We start from the raw sequence: 19584 nt of genomic DNA, 5'->3' as shown, positions 1-19584 counted from the left end.
CAAACCTTGGGCCCTTGACCTTCATGGAGTGCTGGACACCGGAAGCTGGTACTAGTCACGGTTCCTCAGAAGGTGGGAGCTTTGGAAAAGTGGACAGCTTTCTTGGCTCATAGGGTCATGGAATCCCCCAGCAACTTGTGCTGAGGCTGCAACAGGCTTCTGACTAGGGCTATGGCTCTGGGGGAATCTGCCTTCTTATAGCTTGAGTAGGCTGGACTCCCATGTGGAAGCTCTGGGAGGGTGTCCCCACCTGTCCTCTTTTACTGGGTCAGGGACACTCTTGAGAGGAAAGGTAAGTGAACATCTTTCATGGCGTCCAGGGATCCTGGAGTCCAGGGAAGGGGTCCCCTCTTCTCCAAGTTTGCAGGTTAGCTTTCTTGGTTGCTGGCAACTCCTGGTTCTCTCCAGGGATAAATTTGCAAGCCTTCAAGGGCCTTGGGCAGTCTTTTCCCTGATACAGTCTTTGAACTGTAAAATCTCTTACTTGGAGGGAGAAAGAATGGGCAGGCCATGAGTTCTACAGTCAGAATTTCTCCAAAACTCAGTCCACTCGATCCATCCTGTCCTGCCGCTGAAAGCGATGTGATTTGGCCAAAGGTCACTAGGTCACTAGGCAGAGGTGGCCCAGTACACGGTGTTTTTCATTCTGTCAGGCACTTATTACTTTGCGAGAAGGAGTTTTGTAAGCTAATCTTGACAGCAGTCTTCCTTTCGCGGCCTTGTTTCCCACTCTGCTGAAAAAGGCCTTCCTTGAGTTTGATCTGTTTTCATTATTCTTCTTTTGTATCTTCCTTGGAGCCAGGACTAGACAAGAGTTCATCATTCCAGATTCCATCTCTGCCTGTTCAACCCTGTGGGAAATCTAGTTGCCCAATTATCTCCCTTTAGAAGGAACACCCCTTTTCTCCCTTGAGGCTTCCAATGCTGCAGTCTTGAGTTTAACATTTGGGAGAGATCTGAAGGTTAGAGGCAAGTGTGTGTCATGTTTGGGTATTTATTCACTTTTTCATTAAATATATGTATGCCTCCTGTATGCAAGCACTCTTCAGAGCATAGGGACTGTGGTAGTGAATAAAATAGCCTAAATCCCTATTTTTGGAGTTTGTGTCCTCTTGGGTAGATGGTGACAATAAAATAGGTACAGAAATGTGAAGTGATGAGAAGTGCCAAAGGGAAAACCAGAGCAAAGAAAGGAATAGAGATTTCTGAAGCATGGGGGAATTGTAATTTTAAATGTGGGAATTAAGCTCATACTTACTGGAAAGATGACTTTGGGGCAAATAGTTGAAGGTGGTGGCACTGTGGGCCTCCCAGTGTAATGGGGAAGGGAGTTCCTGACCAAAAAACACAGCTTGTGGGGCGCCTGGCTGGCTCAGTGGGTTAAAGCCTCTGCCTTCGGCTCAGGTCATGATCCCAGAGTCCTGGGATCAAGCCCCGCATCGGGCTCTCTGCTCGGCAGGGAGCCTGCTTCCTCCTCTCTCTTTCTCTCTCTGCCCGCCTCTCTGCCTACTTGTAATATCTGTCTGTCAAATAAATAAATAAAATCTTTAAAAAAAAAAAACAAAACGCAGCTTGTGTGATGGACCTTTGACCTCACTGGTTATTAAATGGCTGCCTTGGGGTCAACAGTGATGGCCCCAGAGAAGCAGACTGAGAAGAGGAACTGAGTGAAATACCCTGTCATTTGTGGTGAGAGCCCACCCTGGCTTAACAGAGATGTCCTTTCAGAGATTATTCAAAGGTGGGGTTGGAGGATGCCTGAGTGGCCCAGTTGGTTGGGCACCTGCCTTTGGTTCAGGTCATGATCCCAGAGTCCTGGGATCTAGGCCCTGTCACACTCCCCCTTGCATGGTGGGTGGGTAGCCTGCTTCTCCCTCTCCCTCTAACGCCCCTCCTGCTTGTGCAAGCGCTTTCTCCCTCTCTCTCTCTCTCTCTGTCAAATAAATAAATAAATATCTTCTTAAGAAGTGAGATTATTCAGAGATGTGGAAATTAGATGGAAGAACCACCCTGAATTGGTTTTTAGGCTAGAGATTACAGTTCTTACCTCTGTTCTTTTCAAAGTGGGGCCTGCTGAATCTTGTGTGATTTGTTTGCCCTGTGGTTCCCTTTGTTAGCTACACTGGAGCCCTCCATTGGTGGCATTTTTTCTTGGTCAAGTCTTCTTTCTGGAAAGACTGGTTGTGAAGAGACGTGGGTTTTCTGCTTGTCAGGCCTGCGAGAGAAGGTGCTCTTACTAGTTTTTGTAGGTTGAGTAAATCTGTGAGCTCCCTGTGGGCAGTAACCCTAGAGCCAGATACAGTTCTGCCCCCAATCCGGGAGTCCCTGGGTAACTTAGTTTACCTCTTTGTGCCTTAGTTTCCTCCTCTGTATGTTGGAGAAGTAATGGCACCTAATTCATAAGGTTGTTGAAATTAAATGAGTCATTACTGGTACAGCATTCAGAGCAGTCCCTGGCACATAGTTAAGTTTTAATGAATTGGTGCTTAGGAAGTACCTGTTGAATAAACAAATCATGTTTGTATTTATTCAGGCTGTATCTTTGGCAGTTGGCTTATAACCTTGAACCTTAAAATTAGAATTTATTTTGCTGGTCACAGATAAAAATGGAACCATGGCTATACATTTAGCTTCAGGGTCAGAAGAACTCTTTCTGGAAACAGAATTAGCAGGGAAGGGCTACTAAATGTTGATAAGTTGTTTTTTTTGTTGTTGTTGATGATAAGCTTTTTATGTTGTCCTAAGGATAAGTGTAGACCCTTTTGTGCTTAACAAATTTTGAGATAAAAATAGTATAAAATAAATAAAATAAAAATAGGGAGATCCAAAATGCAGGCCTTTCAGAAGTTATCTTGAACCTTGAATGCCCAGGCTGGCCTGAGTCTGGGAGCCTTGCCGGGGAGCAGGAGGAACCGTTCCTCCGCGAGGTTGTAAATAGTCCACGCAGCCAGGCTCTGGAGTCTAGTTCTCGCTGGCAGAGTCTGGGTCTGGCAGCTGACTGCTGTGACCATGGCAGTAGCCATGGTGCCTGAGGATGTGGTCAAGAACAAGTGTCCTCATCCATCAGGAAGGTTGGCATCAGGCAGCTTGGGATTTACAGTGGGGCTTTGAGTAGGGGTGAGTGGTCCCCTGTGTATCTCCACTTGCAGGAACACGCAGGAGGGTCCCTGCAAAGGCTCCTTCTCCTTCTGTTGACCCTGGTAGGGGCTGGGCTGCGTAGAGAGTAAGGCCTTGTATGGCCAGGGCCAGTCACTCAGCCTCACTCTCCTCCTCCCTGCTTTGTGGGTGGCAATAGCCTTGTTTATATCCTGGGGTTGTAGACAGGATTAAAAGGGTGTGTCATCTCAGGCCCTGGGAATAAGCCTGTATGCTAGTGTTGTTGGGAATGGATTCTCTTACGAGATCCATCGTGCAAAAAACCCCAAGCACCCTGTGCCCTGCACTTTGCTCCCCCTGCTACTGCATTTTGCAGTTTCTGAAACTTTGGCCAAAGGACTAATGTGACCAGAAGTTATAAGGCTGGTGGCAGGGGCTCCATGTGGCATTCTCCTGCCTTGCCAAGGGCTTGTGGCTTGCTAAAAGGAATTGCAAGCTTGTATCCACTGGATTGGCTCTTCCTGTTAGGAGATGAATGGACTAATTAATCTCTTTGGAAGGCTTCCAAACTGCTTCTATTCAGAAAGTCATTGTCAAGGTTGGAGACAAGTCAAACCTTGCATTGTGAGCTAGGGTTTTCTTTTCCCCCTTAATAGAAAGTTCTTCCGCTGGAGCCTGGGCAGGAGAGGTACAGCTTTGAGTTGCTGGTGCTTGAGAAGTCCCAGGAAATAGGGGTTTTTTGGTAAAAGGGTTTGCCAGAGCCTGTTAAGAAATGTATCTTCACTGACTTTTTTTTTTTTTAAGATTTTTATTTGACAGACTGAGATCACAAGTAGGCAGAGAGGCAGGCAGAGAGAGAGGGAGGAAGCAGGCTCCCCACCGAGCAGAAAGCCCGATGAGGGGCTCGATCCCAGGACCCTGACCGTGACCCGAACCGAAGGCAGAGGCTTTAACTCACTGAGCCACCCAGGTGCCCCTATCTTCACTGACTTAACATGATAAACGGTCTTTCATTTTGGTGCCCAAGTACTAGACCCTATTTATTTAGTAAGCAGCCTCTTAGACCTAAGCCCTTTTTAACCAAGATTTTTCTTTAGCCTTGTCTAAAAGCAGAAAGCTCAGGTCTTTGTGAGGCTTTTCTCAGAGCTCTTAGTCTACTCTTCCCCTCCAAGTGGGGGCCCCCTTTCTGCCACCCTCTTTCCATATTCCCTTTGGATGATAATCCAGAGGCTTGCGTGGGACCATCATCAGCTCTGACGGCCACACCTGTGGTTAATAGATTAAATCTAGGAGTTGGGCTCTCACGGATCCTCATATTTGGGGCCATCAGCCATGAGGTCTCATAACTCTTGCCACCAACTAATGCTTACAAAATGGTGACCTAGAGGCCAAATAGAGGTTTTGTTGGGCTTACAGAATTATTTTTAAAAATTGAATTGCTTCCCAACACATTTATGTATGTCGTCATACTCCCAAATCTGGATGCCTGACATTTTGAAAGGAGATGGAAAGTTTAGCAATGCTGTACTCTTTAGTCTTTCTGTCGCAGATCTGTGGGATCAGCGTGGAAGCTGCCCCACTCCCCTGTGAGGGGGAGGGAGGTGGAACCGCATTGTCCAGGAACCCTGCCACACCTGGTTGTGTTCCCCCTGAACGCTGGCAGTGCTTTTTCTTTTTCTGACCTCTCTGTAATGCCCTTCCCCGCCCATGTACTTTCGATCCATTTCTAAATTCCTACCTTTTATGAAGCCTGTCTTGACCAGTTCAACTGAGTTTCCCAGATCCATGTGTTCCTTCTAGGTCAGTGGTTCTCAAATGGGGCCAATTTTGCCCTTTTCTTCACCTCAGGGTGCGTTTGGATGTGTCTGGAGACACATTTTTGGTTGTCATATGGGGAGTGGCTGTGTGCTAGTGGCATCAAGAAGCACAAGCCAGGGGTGTTCCTACCAAGCATCCTACAATGCGCAGAGGAGCCCCCTGCAACAAAGAATATCTAGCCCAAAAGCCAGTAGTGCTGAAACTGATAAACCCTGATCTAGAAACTCATAGTAAGTAGTTATTTTATGATTGTGTATATGGATGACCTGTACACCCACTGGGAATCAGAAGATGCATTAGAATTTTATACCATTTAGCCATTTTCATGTCCTGAATATCCGGCAACTTAACCATCCTTGGGTCTTTGAGAGAGTTTGAGAGAACTGGGTGGAAGAATTTTACATTATAAATTTTATTGGGGCATAAAATAGATTCACATTAAGCTTTCAAGTATATATTTGAGGTACCTGTCAAGCTTAGTATATATTTGCATTAATTATAATAATTCTTATTTTAAATATTCTTCAACATAATGAAGGAAAGTACTAGTATTAGTTGACTGTTCTGTATACTGATATAATGTAGCTGTTACTATTATGTCATGTAGCAGTGAAAACAATCAGTTTCTGAAAGAAGGTAGTAATTCAGTCTTTAAATTTTACTTAAGTAGGAATTTGAAATGTATGTATTTCTTAGAACACTAGGTGGCCTCACAATTACAATGGATTTTACAAGGAACTACATGGTGGTGGTTTTTTGGTTTTTTTTTTTAATTTGAAGTATTTTTTAGCAGTATAAAAGTTGTTAAGAACAAATGAAATAAAACAACAAATGAATAACATGAAAATAAAGCAAATAAAACATTTGTGTTGTACTACACTGTTAAAATCTTAAAACAATCATCTACTCCTTGCAGGGGGAGAAGCAAAAGACATTTGTGTTCTTATAAAAGCCCTACATACCAGGGGCGCCTGGATGGCTCGGTGGGTTTAAAGCCTTCGGCTCAGGTCATAATCGCAGGGTTCTGGGATCGAGCCCCGCATCAGGCTCTCTGCTCAGCGGGGAGCCTGCTTCCATGATGAATGTCCTTCCTTTTTCTCTCATCAGTTACAAAAAGCTTATTACTCTGTGTACCTTTGAGAATCATTTGGGAATGACTCTAAGCTTGTGCTACATTTCAGTGTTAACTGAGGCAGCTTTTATTTTCATCTTGTAGATTTCTTAGTCAGAAATTTCCTACTGCCTTCTCTTTCTACCTGTAGCTTCTGTTGAAATGTCCCTATTGAGTTATATTTCAGCCACGCTTTTTTCCTCAGTCATAAAATGTCCAAAATTTGGAAACGAACCATCGTGTTAAAGAACGAGTTGTAATTTGTAGTGGACTTTGCCAGGAATAATTGTATGAGACTTTGGGCAAAAGAGATCTGGGTGACTCTGTAGGGGTATTAGGACTCTTTGGGGGTGATGTAATTTGTAGGGATGTGTACCTTTGACTTCTATTGATTAGGCTCTTTTATAGCTATATGTGCTGGAAGTTGACTTGAGGAAAACCAGGAGTAATGCACATGACTCTTGACTGTAGATATATAAACACATTTTGACAGGTTAAATTAGAAATGATTTCTACCTTAATTTTCTCCCCTTAGGAAAAAAAAAGATAACCCCAAACATTGCCTTTTATTGGCCCATAGCAGCACTTCTCAACCTTGGGTGAGGTTAACATGTGGGCTCGATCATTGCTGCCCTGTGCACTGTAGGAGATTTAGTTGCGTCTCTGACCTCTACCCACTAGATGCCAGTAGCGACTTAGTTAAAACTGCGTTTGTATTTGTGTACATCTAATTGGCTATGATTATTTTACTAGTATCAGTCTAACAGGACTGTAATAGTTTACTGCTACTTTGTCTCACCACATTCACTGATACTCTAGTACGGATTTATCCTACATTGGGATTGAGATGTATCATTCCTTAGGTTTTAGAGAATGTTCATGCAGGCTGGCATTGGGAGGTCTACTATTCAGGGATCAAGGGCGTCTTTCCAAGTGCCTATTTCTGCCTCACTTTGCCCCAGAATCTTTACCAGGATAGTGTGACTCATGGGCCATGGCTAGAAATCAAGGCATCTGCAACTCAAGGAAGTTTCTGTTGATTTAGGAGGTTTCAGTGATTCAGAAGTTGCTCTAGCATTTTAACTGTCTGGAAATAAGGAACTGTAAAAACTGAAGAGTTTCCTACCATTTAACTCATTACACTACTAAAAGAAAGGTAGGTAAGGGAGGGAGAGGTTAGCTTTTCTCTCCACAGAGGTCTTCTACAGTTTCTTAGCCTCAGGCATGCATGCTTGACACTTGGCTCTTCTTATACTTTTCATTTCAAGGTTCTTCAGTTAGTGGCCAGCCCAGAAAACCAAGGAGAGGGGGATTTCAAAGGGATCTTGGAAACCGAATTCAAGTGCCTTGATTTTTTTTTTTCCCCTTGCTAGAGCAGAAAACTTTTTGCCTATTACTTTAGTGTTCTGAGCTGTCTAATTCTTCCTGATTGTAGTTTATGTGTATTTTTAAATGTCTCATTGCTATTCTGATCATCTTACGAAGAGGCCTAAAACGTTCATTTTTAAACAAATCTTTCTAGTTGAAAGAATATCCCTGCTAATGCACCTTCAAAAACAGTCCTGCTTCTTAGAAAAAGTTTAAGGGATTCAGTGTAACTGATCTCAATCTATTATCTTTTTTAGGAAAAAATTTGCATACATGGACCTATTTTACATTATAGCATAGAAAACACAGAACCTGAGTGGCTCAGAGGGTTAAGTGTCGATTCTTGGTTTCGGCTCAGGTCATGATCTTGGGGTCGTGGAACTAAGCGCCATGCAAGGAGTCTGCTTGAGATTCTCCCTCTCCCCCTCTCCCTGCTCACACACATACTCTTACTCTCTCAAATGAGTAAATACATCTTAAAAAAAAAAAAGACAAGAAGATACAGAACATTTTGTTGTTTGCTCTTAACCTACTGGGCTAAAATATTTTCCACCTCTACCACCGTGTAGTACTGGGATCTCATAGCTTGCTACCTGCTGGGTAAAAAGACCATTTTTAGTTGCCTCTAGACTCCCTTCTTCAAGTCTCAGATGGCCATTATTCTAGAACCCTTATAAGATTTGGTGGATAAATTCACAGTATCAGTATGGAATCTGCCCCGTGACTTAAAATAAAATACTTGAGGTCGTCAGTTCTTCCCACTCTATTTTACACCAACCCCCCCAACCTCAGAGTCCTCTGCAGCCCTGGCATTTTCTCTGTGCTTCATGTTAATACATCTGGAATCCAACCACTTCTTGCCAGCATACCATACAATAGTCCAAGCCACCATCACCTCTGGCCTGGATTTTTGCAATTTGAATAACTTCTTGTCGGTGTTCCTGATTCTCACCTTTCTCCTGATCCTCTCTTCCCAATTCAGCCAGGAGTAATCCTTCAGAAATGTTAAGTCCTATCATGTCAGCAACCAAGAATAATCCTTTAGAAATCCTAAGTCCTATCATGTCAACCCTGTTTCAAGTCCTCTCAGGCTTCCCATCACATATACAATAAAAGACAGGCTGCCTCAGTCTATCTCATTTGGTTACTGCTTCTCCTTGGACCTCATTTATCCACTCAGGGCCTTTGCACTTGCTGTTTTACTCTCCCATTGGCTCACAGAAAGCCCCAGGACTGCCCAGAACCCCTTTCTGCATCTTTGGGAAAAGGAAACCCTCTCTTCCCTTGGTGTCCAACATTACTGAGTCTCTCAGATACAGATTTCCCTGACAGTTTGAAAGTACGGCATTCCAATGAAAACTTTCACACACCAAAGTGGCACAAAGCGAAGAATTTGTTACCATTAGCTCATACGGAAAGTTTTTGAGCATTTCCAGGCTCAAAAAAAAAACTCTCTTGGGCTTTTCCAATATCTTAGGACACATTTCACTAAATAGATGCACAAAATAAATCAAGGTAAAGCACAGATGCTCACGGACACAGTTCAGAGCTATAGGGGCTTGAGGCTGAGATGCTGAGTTCCCCAGGAAGGAGCCAAGTAGTGCCTCTATAAGGGCTTGCTGCAGAACAAATAACTGAATGCCATTTTTGTTTTTTCCCTTTTTTCATAAAAGTGAATATTCTCTGGGGGCACCTGGGTGGCTCAGTTGTTTAGTGGCTGCCTTCGGCTCAGGTCACGATCCTGGAGTCCCAGGATCAAGCCCCATGTTGGGCTCCCAGCTCAGTGGGGAGTCTGCTTCTCCCCCTTCCTCTGCGCCTCCCTCCCACTCCCACTTGTGCTTGCTCCCTCTCTCATTTACACTCTCTCTTAAATAAAATCTTTTTTAAAAAGCTCAAAAATCCTCTGGATTCGTTTCTGAAAAGTGAAGTGGAGAAATCTGAAATGTTGAAAAGCAGGGGATACCTGTATGGAGCCGTTACTGCTGCTCTTCCTTATTACTGTCTTACATTCTGCCTAGAGATGGTTATTCTCCAAACCTGCCTCCCTGCCCAGCCAATTTTGTTTGGGTTGGGAGGGTTAAAGGAGAGCCCGTAGGAACCTGTGTCTAGACCTTTGCAGTTTGAATAACTTCTTGCTTGTGTCCCTGATTCTCACCCCTTACAGTCTGTTCCCAATTCAGCCGGGAATAGCCCAACACTCTGTCCAGTCACCCAGGGAAGCAGCCAAGACTAGGACTGCTGGGCCCTTCCAGTAGCAGGCCAGTGAAAACATGGCGGCTCCAGTATTTCCTGTTCTCTTGCGTCAGAGCAGAACTGTGGCCTCTTTTCAGGTCGAATCCCAGTGAAAGAAACTCCCAACAGTCTATTCATCCTTTTAAACTGTATTATTGTATAGGATAATTGATGCAATTGATTTTTAAAAATAAGGTCACTAGCTAGAAATACAGTTTTGAACTCTTAAGTATGACTTCTTGTATCATTCAACATTCTTAACATTGATGAGGCTATTCCAAATAATCTATTTGTGCCTATTTATGTCAGTGGTTTGGAACTGGATCTGGAAGTAACCACATTAGAAAGAAGGAAGAGATGTTTGCTAATGTTCCTATATAGTTCTTTGTCAGAGATGGTTAAGATGAAGAAAGGCAAATGACAAAAGGGCTCCTTCACCAGAGACAGAGCCTGTTCAAGTTCGTGACTGTATCATAACTGGGCAAAGTTGGACTATTTTGAATGTTTACTTATGGGAGTGATTTAATGTACTTGATGTCCTGTTGTATTATTGAGAAATTTCATGTTTCATGAGAGGTTATACTTTTTACCTTGCATTAAATTCTTTTGTGAGGAAAATTCTTTTGCTAATTAAGATATAGTTTTTAAGTTCATACTGTCTTTGGAGTGGGATTCATTGGTTATGATTCAGTCTTATGTGAATGCACTGTGATCATCTTACCAGGGAGAGTTGAGCGGGTGTGAGATCTAGTTCTTCCCTGCAAAATTTTTTCATATGGCACCTGGAGAGAGGAAATGCTGAAGAAGATGAGGATTGGCAGCCTTCCAGAAGTACTCATTCACGTTTCTGTTTGTTCACAGTGTGATTTTGAATGCCATCAACTAAAATGGTTTTTTTATATATAAATTCAGTTAATTAACATGTAATGTATTATTTGTTTCAAAGGTACAAGTCTGTGATTCATCAGTCTTAAATGATACCCAGTGCTCATTGCAACACATACTGTCCTCACTGTCCATCACTCAGTTACCCTATCCGTCCTTCCCCTCTCCCCTCCAGCAACCCTCAGTTTGTTTCCTGTGATTAGGAGTCTCTTATAGTCTGTCTCCCTCTCTGGTTTTGTCTTCTTTAATTTTTCCCTCTCTTACCCTGTGATCCTCTGCCTTGTTTCTTAAATTCTACATATGAGTGAGTTCATATAATAATTGTCTTTTCTGATAACTAAAATGTTTTAAATTAATAATTCCCCATACCTCGTAGCCCAGTCAGTGTCATCAGGAGTTAGAAAAGACCAGTGTCCGCTTGAGTCCTGGAGAATGGACGGAAAGTTCATGGTACATACTGTCCCACATAATGTCTCTTCAGTGAAGGTGTTTTGAATTTAAGAGAGAAATGCATGTAATAATCCACATGGCTTACTTGTGCTTGAAACCTTTGATGTTAATTCCAACCTTTCCTTTTCCTCTAGGCAAATAAGGGAGAGACTGAAGAACCAAGTCTCTCAGATGAAGGAGCAAGTTCCTGGTTTTACACCAGGCCTGGCAATTTTACAGGTATTGTGATTGTGTTATTTCCACTAATATCTTCCTCTCCAGACCTCTCAGTACCACAACTGTCCTTTTGTTTTATTGGTTTTCTGCAAAACCTTGTCCTGTCTTTTTAGACCACCCTTCTTCAGCTCGGCTTGTAGATGTTGGTGTGTCCTGGCCGTCCGCTCTTCTGTCTGGGCTCCTTTTCCCTAGTCCAGTCTCTTGCCCTTTGGTCTCAGCACTGCTTACACTTTTCAGAATTTAAGACCTTAAAGAGCTTTTGTTTATATGGATTTACCCATTGATATTTACTGTATTTGAAATTAAGATAAGTTTTTAAATATTTATACATTTAAAAATGCTGGTATTAAGTTTATTACATGTTAGCATAAGTAACAGTCTTAGGAGAAAAAAAATGACTTTTGAAAAACAAAATTTAGTGAGAAGAGGGACATTAGTTTGCATTTTTGCAAAAACACAAAATTTTTTTATTATTATCTGGCTAAATAGAAGACAGCTGGATTCCCGTCTGCTGCTGCCTTAAGCCTTTTGTCACATGCTGGCTTGAGTGAAATAAATGAAGAAAATCTGGTTTCCTATAAATGTATAGTTGTAAAAGGGAAGGGTGTTTTCAGTTGTCTTCCCAGAAAAGTGTGGCTGTTTTTCTTTGTTACTACAACAGGACCCTGTAAAAGTTTTTACAGGTTAGTCGCAGTGTGGAATCGGAAAGTGTGCAGGTGAACGTTCCTCCTCGGTTACATCAATATCTGTTGTATTCTGTTGCAGTTTGAAGGGCTGTTTACCCAGCTTGGTTTGTTTTGTCCTTCATCTCTCATTTGGAAAATCATGGTTCACTGAATTATGCAGCTCTTCCAAATGTTAACACATTTCATTACGCAATATAAAGAAAGTCACAAGCGTTAATATTGCCAACAAACTCATCAGAAAAAATTACTGAGAAGTTTATCAAGCTCCCAGGAGTGGATAAAAAAATTTTTGATTTTCACTCGATAGCGCAGATTTTACCATTGGCAGCAAATACTGTTAGTTGTTTTCCTTGAAGTAGTGGGCTCACTTTGTCCAGTTTTGAGAAAATATTTGCCAATATGCAAGCGTGAATAATCACTCTTTGTCGGTTTTTTCAAATAAAGATAGTGTTCTGTTTAAAAATGCAACAGTTTTGCTTGCAAGGGCAAAAAACTCAGGCTTTTCCTGGTGACAACCCTCTATGTGGGATGGAAGTGCTTCACGAATGCTTCCCAGTTCTCGACGCGGGGTATTAAAAAGACATGTACACAAGGGCTCAGGTTTCATAAAATGAATAATTTTTACTGCTTCATCAAGAGCACTTTTTTTTCAAGATTTTATTTATTTATTTGACAGAGAGAAAGAGATCACGAGTAGGCAGAGAGAGAAGGGGAAGCAGGCTCCCTCCCGAGCAGAGAGCCCCATGCGGGGCTGGATCCCAGGACCCTGAGACCATGACCTGAGCCTAAGGCAGAGGCTTAACCCACTCAGCCACCCAGGTGCCCCAAGAGCACTTTTTTTTTTTAAAGATTTTATTTATTTATTTGACAGAGACAGATCACAAGTAGGTAGAGAGGCGGCAGAGAGAGAGGAGGAAGCAGGCTCCCTGCTGAGCAGAGAGCCTGATGCGGGACTCCATCCTAGGATCCTGAGATCATGACCTGAGCCGAAGGCAGCGGCTTAACCCACTGAGCCACCCAGGCGCCCAAGAGCACTTTTTTAAAAGGATTTTATTTATTTATTTGAGAGAGAGTGAGAGCAAGAGCCAGAGAGAGAGCGAGCACGAGCACAAAGGGGCAGAGGGCGAGGGAGAAGCAGACTCCCCGCTGAGCAGGGAGCCCCACATCGAGCCACCCGGGCGCCCCAATCGGGAGCACTTCCGAGTGAAATTGGCATCTGTTTTCAGTGAGTATGTGGTGTGACTAGTATAGTTCGGTGCCACTGCCTTGTTTTCTGCTGTGTCCCTGGCCGTCTTACCCACTGTGAACCTGTGCATTGTCAATACAGATGTCAGTCCTACAGAGAAAAAGGCAGATGATGTCATAGTATCATGATAAAGCAGTCTGGCACTCACAGAGCTTCTGAAGGGGTCTTGGAGTCCGCCCCCCCCCCCCGCACTAGAGTGTTTGAACCACGCTTTGGGAACCACTGCCCCAAATCTGGCAGTTTAACTTGGCTCTCAGTACCAGCTCTAGGTCAGTAGCTTCTAAACCTGGGTTTCTTCTGAATTCTAGACTCGGTTTTTAGGACATCTCTCATTTCGCTTCCTTCTCTAATCTCCTTTGCTTACTATTCCTCATTTTCCTGATACCCAAACCATTTGAATGCCCCAGCCTCTTTTCCACCTGTTCTTTCCCTAAGTGAGCTCACCTAGTTCTTCCAGCTGCCTGGGAGAATCCTTCCTGGTTTAGGCCCCTCTCCAGGGTTTCTTCCCTGAGCACCTGATTCATCCTGTAGGAGGCATTCAACAAATGTCTGTCGTATGATCAGATGGACAGATGCACATTTGAAGGGTTGATTTGGATGACAGGAGACTGACAACTTTCACTTGAAATGCCCTTCAGAGACGCCTGTTTTCTCACTTCACATTTCTGTGTGTCTACGTGCTATCAGTTTAATCCCTTGCTGGGTTTCTGTACTGTGTTCATTGAGAATATCGGAGTGAATAGTTCTTAAATATTTTCCCCCATTGCTGTTCATTATCTGAGAGGCCTTAGCTGAGAAGAAAAGCACAAAGGCCTGTGGTTCTGCCTGGTGTGTTCTCTGCTGTGGTGGGTTTTTTCCTTTTTTTGCAAATTAATGAGAATCAAAGGGATATTTAGTGGGCGTTCACGTGGTACATCTGGGAGACCAGTTATTTCTTGGTTTATTCTTGAGAATTGTTTGTTGTAGAAAGAGTAAATGTGGTAGGCAAGAACTTTATTTCTGTAAACCTTTCAGAAGGTTTCAGAAAGGATTTTTTTAAATTCCAATTTTAGCAATATTACGATTTTTTTTCCTGTTTGTAAGATTGACTTCCAAACTTGTATTTTAAATTTGTTGATTGCAAGTGTTTTCATTACATAGACACTGTTCTGCAGCTTGTCTTCTGTGTCCTTGCCAATCAAACAGTGGTAGAATATTGTAATCTTGCACTTTAGCACCAGAGTCAACATCTTTCCATGGTGCAAGGCCTACACATTATGTCGTAATCACATCCCTGCTTTCTCAGACCTCTTGTTTTCTCCCTGCTGGTGACTGACACCATCTTCCCACACACTCGACCAGAAAGCCAAGCCCTTCTCTTTAGGATTTCTCTCCTTCAGTCCCTTAGATGTAGGGAAATAGCATGCTGTTGATTTTGCCTCTCATAAGCTCTGGGAATCTCTTCGCTCCTTTCAGTTTCTATTTCTCCCACCCTCTGGGGCCACTACAGTCACCTGCTCATAGGTTTTAGGCTTCTGATCTGGACACTTCCTGTCTGTCTTTCAGCTACAACTGAAGGACTGGTCATAATCCATGTAACCACACCCACCCTGTCCTTTACAGAACAGATGACAATATGTACAGCGTCTGTCCCTTCCCCCTGCCTCTCTTCCTTTCCCTGCTCATACTCACTCACTCTCTCTCTCTCAGAATAAAATAAATAAGGTTAAAAACAAACAAACAACAAAAAAGCCAGGGATAAGTAAATTGTGGTCCATATCCAAATGCTGCCCAGGTTGGAAAGGGTAAGAATGAAGCAGAAGAATATATGAGAGAGTATATGGCCCCCAAAAGCTAAAATATGTACTCTGACCCTGTACAGAAATGGTTTGTAGGGGCGCCTGGGTGGCTCAGTCGGTTGAAGCCTCTGCCTTTGGCTCAGGTCATGATCTCAGGGTCCTGGGATCCAGCCCCGCATCAGGCTCTCTGCTCAGCAGGGAGCCTGCTTCCTCCTCTCTCTCTGCCTACCTCTCTGCCTACTTATGATCTCTGTCAAATAAATAAATAAAATCTTTAAAAAAGAAAGAAAGAAAGAAAGAAAGAAAGAAAAGAAATGGTTTGTAGACTCTTTGTGTCAAAAAAAAAAAAAAAGGTCCTGAGGCACCTGGGTGGCTCAGTTGGTTAAGCGTCTAACTCTTGATTTTGGTTCAGGTCATGATATCAGGGTCATGGAATCAAACTCTGCATTGGGTTTTGCTCTAAGCATGGAGTCTGCTTAAGATTCTCTCTCCTTCCGAGGTGCCTGGGTGGCTCAGTGGGTTAAGCCTCTGCCTTTGGCTCAGGTCATGATCTCAGGGTCCTGGGATCAAACCCCACATCGGGCTCTCTGCTCAGCGGAAAGCCTGCTTCCCTATCTCTGCCTGCCTCTCTGCCTACTTGTGATCTCTGTCTGTCAAATAAATAAATAAAATCTTAAAAAAAAAAAAAAAATTCTTCTTCTCCCCCTCCCTTCCTCTGTCTTTTAAAAAAAAAAAAGTCCCTAACTTGTTCAGGGATAGGACCTTTTTAGAATAATGCAATTCACCTTTTTAGAGGAAGAAATTAGCATTACTGATAAAATGTTTCAGTGATTTTCTTGATAAATTGATAGGATTAAGATTTGTTCTCAGAAACCAGTCTTCCACCTACTCACTTGACTGTCAGTCAAGAATCTACTGTTCTCAACTAAACATTCTTTCTGCATCTAGTCCCTAGGCTGTCAATGATTGCATAACCATTTTCGGCTACAAAATGTCCGAACTGCGGTACCTGGGTGGCTCAGTCGGTTAAGCGTCTGCCTTTGGCTCAGGTCATGATCTCCGGGTCCTGGGATTGAGCCCTACTTCGGGTTCTCTGCTCAGTGGAGAGTCTGCTTCTTCTGTGGTCTCTCTCTTTCTCAAGTAAATTTTAAAATTAAAAAAAAAAAAAAAAACAATTTAAAAATAAAATGTCCATACTGAGAGCCTTTGGGTTGGCTTTTGAGAGGTCTTTTCGTTTGCGTTAGGATTATAATAAAACTTTGATACATGTTTATAACTGTTACATTTTCTTTCTTAAAACTGGTGGCAGCTTTGAAATTTATGGGTTTTTTTTTTGTTTTTTTTTTTTAAATAATCTCTGCACCCGATGTGGGGCTCAGATTTACAACCCCAAGATCAAGAATTGCATGCTCCACCAGCTGAGCCAGCCAGGTACCCCTGGTTTTGGAGTTTTAGAAAAATTCTTTTAGAAACCTGTAGCCAGAAAACAAGTTACCTATAAAAGAACCACAACAAAAGACTTGAGACTTCTCTTCTATCACACCAGATGCCGAAGATAGCATCTCTGAAGGAGAATGTTGTGACTCCAGATTCAGCCAAGTGAATCCTGTCAAGGGCAAAAACAGCTGAAAGATATTTCCAGATAGCATAGACTCAAAAACAAAAACAAAAACAAAAAAAACCCACATACCTTTTCTGGGAAAGTGACTTCAGATTGCATTTCAGCTACCTGGGGGAATGTAGGAAGATAAACTATAGAACAGAGAAGTTGTGGTTTAAAACAGACCCGAGGTGAGCAGTCAACCCATTTAATCTCAGAGTTAAGTTTAGATAACTCAGTATAGTTATAAATATTAACGAAAGTGTGAAGAACAATACTGTTGTATGGGAAACCACCTCCTTTTCCACTCAGATCTAAGAATTCCATGGTTTCTCAAATGTGATAACTGAATCCCGGAGGGCTGGGTGGTACCAGCAAGGAGCACATGTAGGAAATGGCCAAGGAACAAACATGAGAGGCTCCAAAATTCTAGTGATTCCCCCACAGGAAGTAGCTAATGCACAGAGCTGTATGTAACCCACAAAAAATAAAATTCCCCTCGGTGGGTTCTTCCGACATGAAATTCAGATGAGCACAAGCAAAACTGAGAACTATCTGTACAAAGGACAGCTGAAGGTCAGTGCAAGGTAGGGTTCTGTGACCTTCAGGAGAGCTTCCACTGACAGCAGCAATGTGACAAGGACTGGAAGTACTCTGTTGCTAAGGCCAGCGCTTTCTCTGTGGTTGTCCTGTTAAGAGGAGTCATGTGTCGGTTGACTGTTGGATCAGTGAGCCTACTGTTTTTCCCCTCGGCAGTTTTAGGAGAAATGAAATTTATGTCAGTCACTGGAACATGGAAAAATATCTGTAAAATAAAGTTTTGCAGATCGATGTTTACATGCCAGAAATTATAAGTATATGCTCATGATGGAAGAAACGGGGGGAACACCATAGTGAGACTGTAGCATAGTGGTTCAGTGGATGCCACGCCTTCCTCTCTGCCTTGAGGGCCACGGACTGCCCTTTGCCTTGCAGAGGTGTTTCTTCTGTGTAAGCTAGAATTAGTTCCACCCCAGTTGGTTTCTCTTCTCTGTGTAGCTGGGCAAGAGAACTTTCCACTGCCCCTGGGGAGGGGGGAAGGGGTGCAGAATATACCCTTTGGGTTTTCCAGGCTCCCACGGCCATGGTGTTTTTCTTGCCTGATGACAGTTCAGCCCTCTGTGCTCTGTTCGGGTATGTCAGCTCAAAGGTCGACAAATTCCCCGTGTTTCTGGAAGGCCTGTGGCACCTGCGCTCAGTTTCCAAGGCAGATGCAGATGTCCCCTAGTTTTTGTTTTTTTTTTTTTTTTTCTTGTGGCTTTTCTTCAGTAGCAGTCGGGTGGGTCATGTTTGGGGAGGGATTGGTAACGCCACCTATGTTGCTGTCTCCATCCTGCCCCAACATTCTCCATTCTTCTGTAAAGTTCTCTGCAACAGGAGTCTCATGATTAAACACTCCTTTTATCAAAACTAAAATTTCAGAAGCTTTTCTGTACACTTTGCCTTTCTTTGATCATCTGATTTGCATGTATTTATTATTCTAGGTTGGCGACAGAGATGATTCTAATCTTTATATAAATGTGAAGCTGAAGGCTGCTGAAGAGGTAAAGCCCAGAACAGCCGTGACCCCCACCCCAGCTCTAATTGGTGACACCTTGCCCTTTGCACCCCTCCTTGTAAAACTGTCACTGCCCAGACCTGAGTTTCTCAGTTTTGCAAGATAGAAATGTGGACTTAAGCTGCAGTCTCTGGTTTGCTCTTGGATGTCTCTAATCAGTGATCCCTAGACTTCCCAAAAAGCAGAGACGGTGGACTCGAAATTGCTTGAGTGCAGTGGTGACAGTGAGCAAGTAAAGGGTGAATGGGTCAAAACAAGAGACTGGTTCTTCAGAACATAAGAGGCTGAAATGGGGACAAAGGCCCCCAGATTTGATTCAGTCATCGTGATTAAAAGAAATGGCCCGTGCCTCACGTTCTCTTGCCACTTACCTGTTTTAAATGTCCGTTTTTGCAGATTGGGATCAAAGCCACACACATTAAGTTACCAAGAACGGCCACAGAATCTGAGGTGAGCAACAGATTGATAAGAGGGCAGCTAACGTGCTGGATCCTCTCTGGATTTGGGGTTAGCGGAATTTTAGGCGTTGGTACACTGGCCACAGGAAGGACCTCGAGGAATTTCTTTCTTCGCAGACTGACTCTGCCTCCAGAAAAATCTTTGCAAACACCTGCGGAGTAAATGGTGCCCTCCTAGGGTATGGCAGCTTGGTACACCATGCCTGCTTGCACGGTGTCGTGTGCTTCAGATCCCCTGCAGTGTTCGTTAAAAACTGATCCTGGGCCTGTAGCTGTTTGCCTTTTAAAAACCAATACACATTTCATTTCTGTGGTGGTCAAGAATAAGCCAAACAGATCATCAGCGATTAAAGTTGGAACTGCAGTTCCCGGAGGGTGGAGGGAGTAACAGTGAAGGAGCAGGTGAGGAAAAGAACTTTCTGAGGTCATGAAAATGTCCTACATTTGTGCCGTCCAGTGGGGTAGCTACTAGCCCCTGGGGGCCATGTCATTAAAATGAAATGCAGTGTAGAATTCAGTTCCTTGGTTGTGCTAGTCACATTTCAAGTATTCCTTCACCACTACTGTATGGTAAATATGCGTGATGGAACATTCCTGTCTTCACAAAACTCCTGATTGGCGTGGGTGACACGGGTATTACTGTTGAAGTTCTTATTAGCTCTTTTGATGAATTTCTTACCAGACCCTGAAGATTACATCTGGTGTTAGAGTTGCTCTCGGGCTCAAGGGGAGCTTCCTGGGGGAAGATGGAGTGACTGAAAAGTGTTCTCCATCTTTTTGGTTTCTAACATACAAATGGTGTGCGGTACTACTTTTAGGTGCTGAAGTACGTTACGTCACTGAATGAAGACCTCACTGTACATGGTTTCATAGTACAGCTGCCTTTAGATTCAGAGAACCCCATTAACACTGAAGTGGTGGTCAATGCGATTGTACCCGAAAAGGATGTGGATGGGTGAGTGAGCCTTGGCTCTCCGTGTCACATTGCACAATTCCAAATATATTTCAGTTTTGGGAACAAACCATATGTGCATTTAAAAAGC

The 19584-nt window shown here is 43.2% G+C and overlaps 1 protein-coding gene across 1 annotated transcript in view; it reads left to right on the top strand.

The window, feature by feature from the left end:
• The window catches only part of MTHFD1 (methylenetetrahydrofolate dehydrogenase, cyclohydrolase and formyltetrahydrofolate synthetase 1), a 57390-nt gene that overhangs the window by 3632 nt on the left and 34174 nt on the right, over nucleotides 1–19584 (top strand). The window contains exons 2-5 of the mRNA XM_044232333.1: nucleotides 11095–11179; nucleotides 18010–18069; nucleotides 18480–18533; nucleotides 19360–19496. Coding sequence (XP_044088268.1) covers nucleotides 11095–11179; nucleotides 18010–18069; nucleotides 18480–18533; nucleotides 19360–19496 — 336 coding nt within the window. The remainder of the gene's footprint in view (nucleotides 1–11094; nucleotides 11180–18009; nucleotides 18070–18479; nucleotides 18534–19359; nucleotides 19497–19584) is intronic.

This window comes from Neovison vison, chromosome 13 (genome assembly GCF_020171115.1).
Source record: "Neovison vison isolate M4711 chromosome 13, ASM_NN_V1, whole genome shotgun sequence".
NCBI lineage: Eukaryota > Metazoa > Chordata > Mammalia > Carnivora > Mustelidae > Neogale > Neogale vison.
Note: the sequence above shows the minus strand (reverse complement) of the source record. Positions and strands in the feature narration are given on the sequence as shown.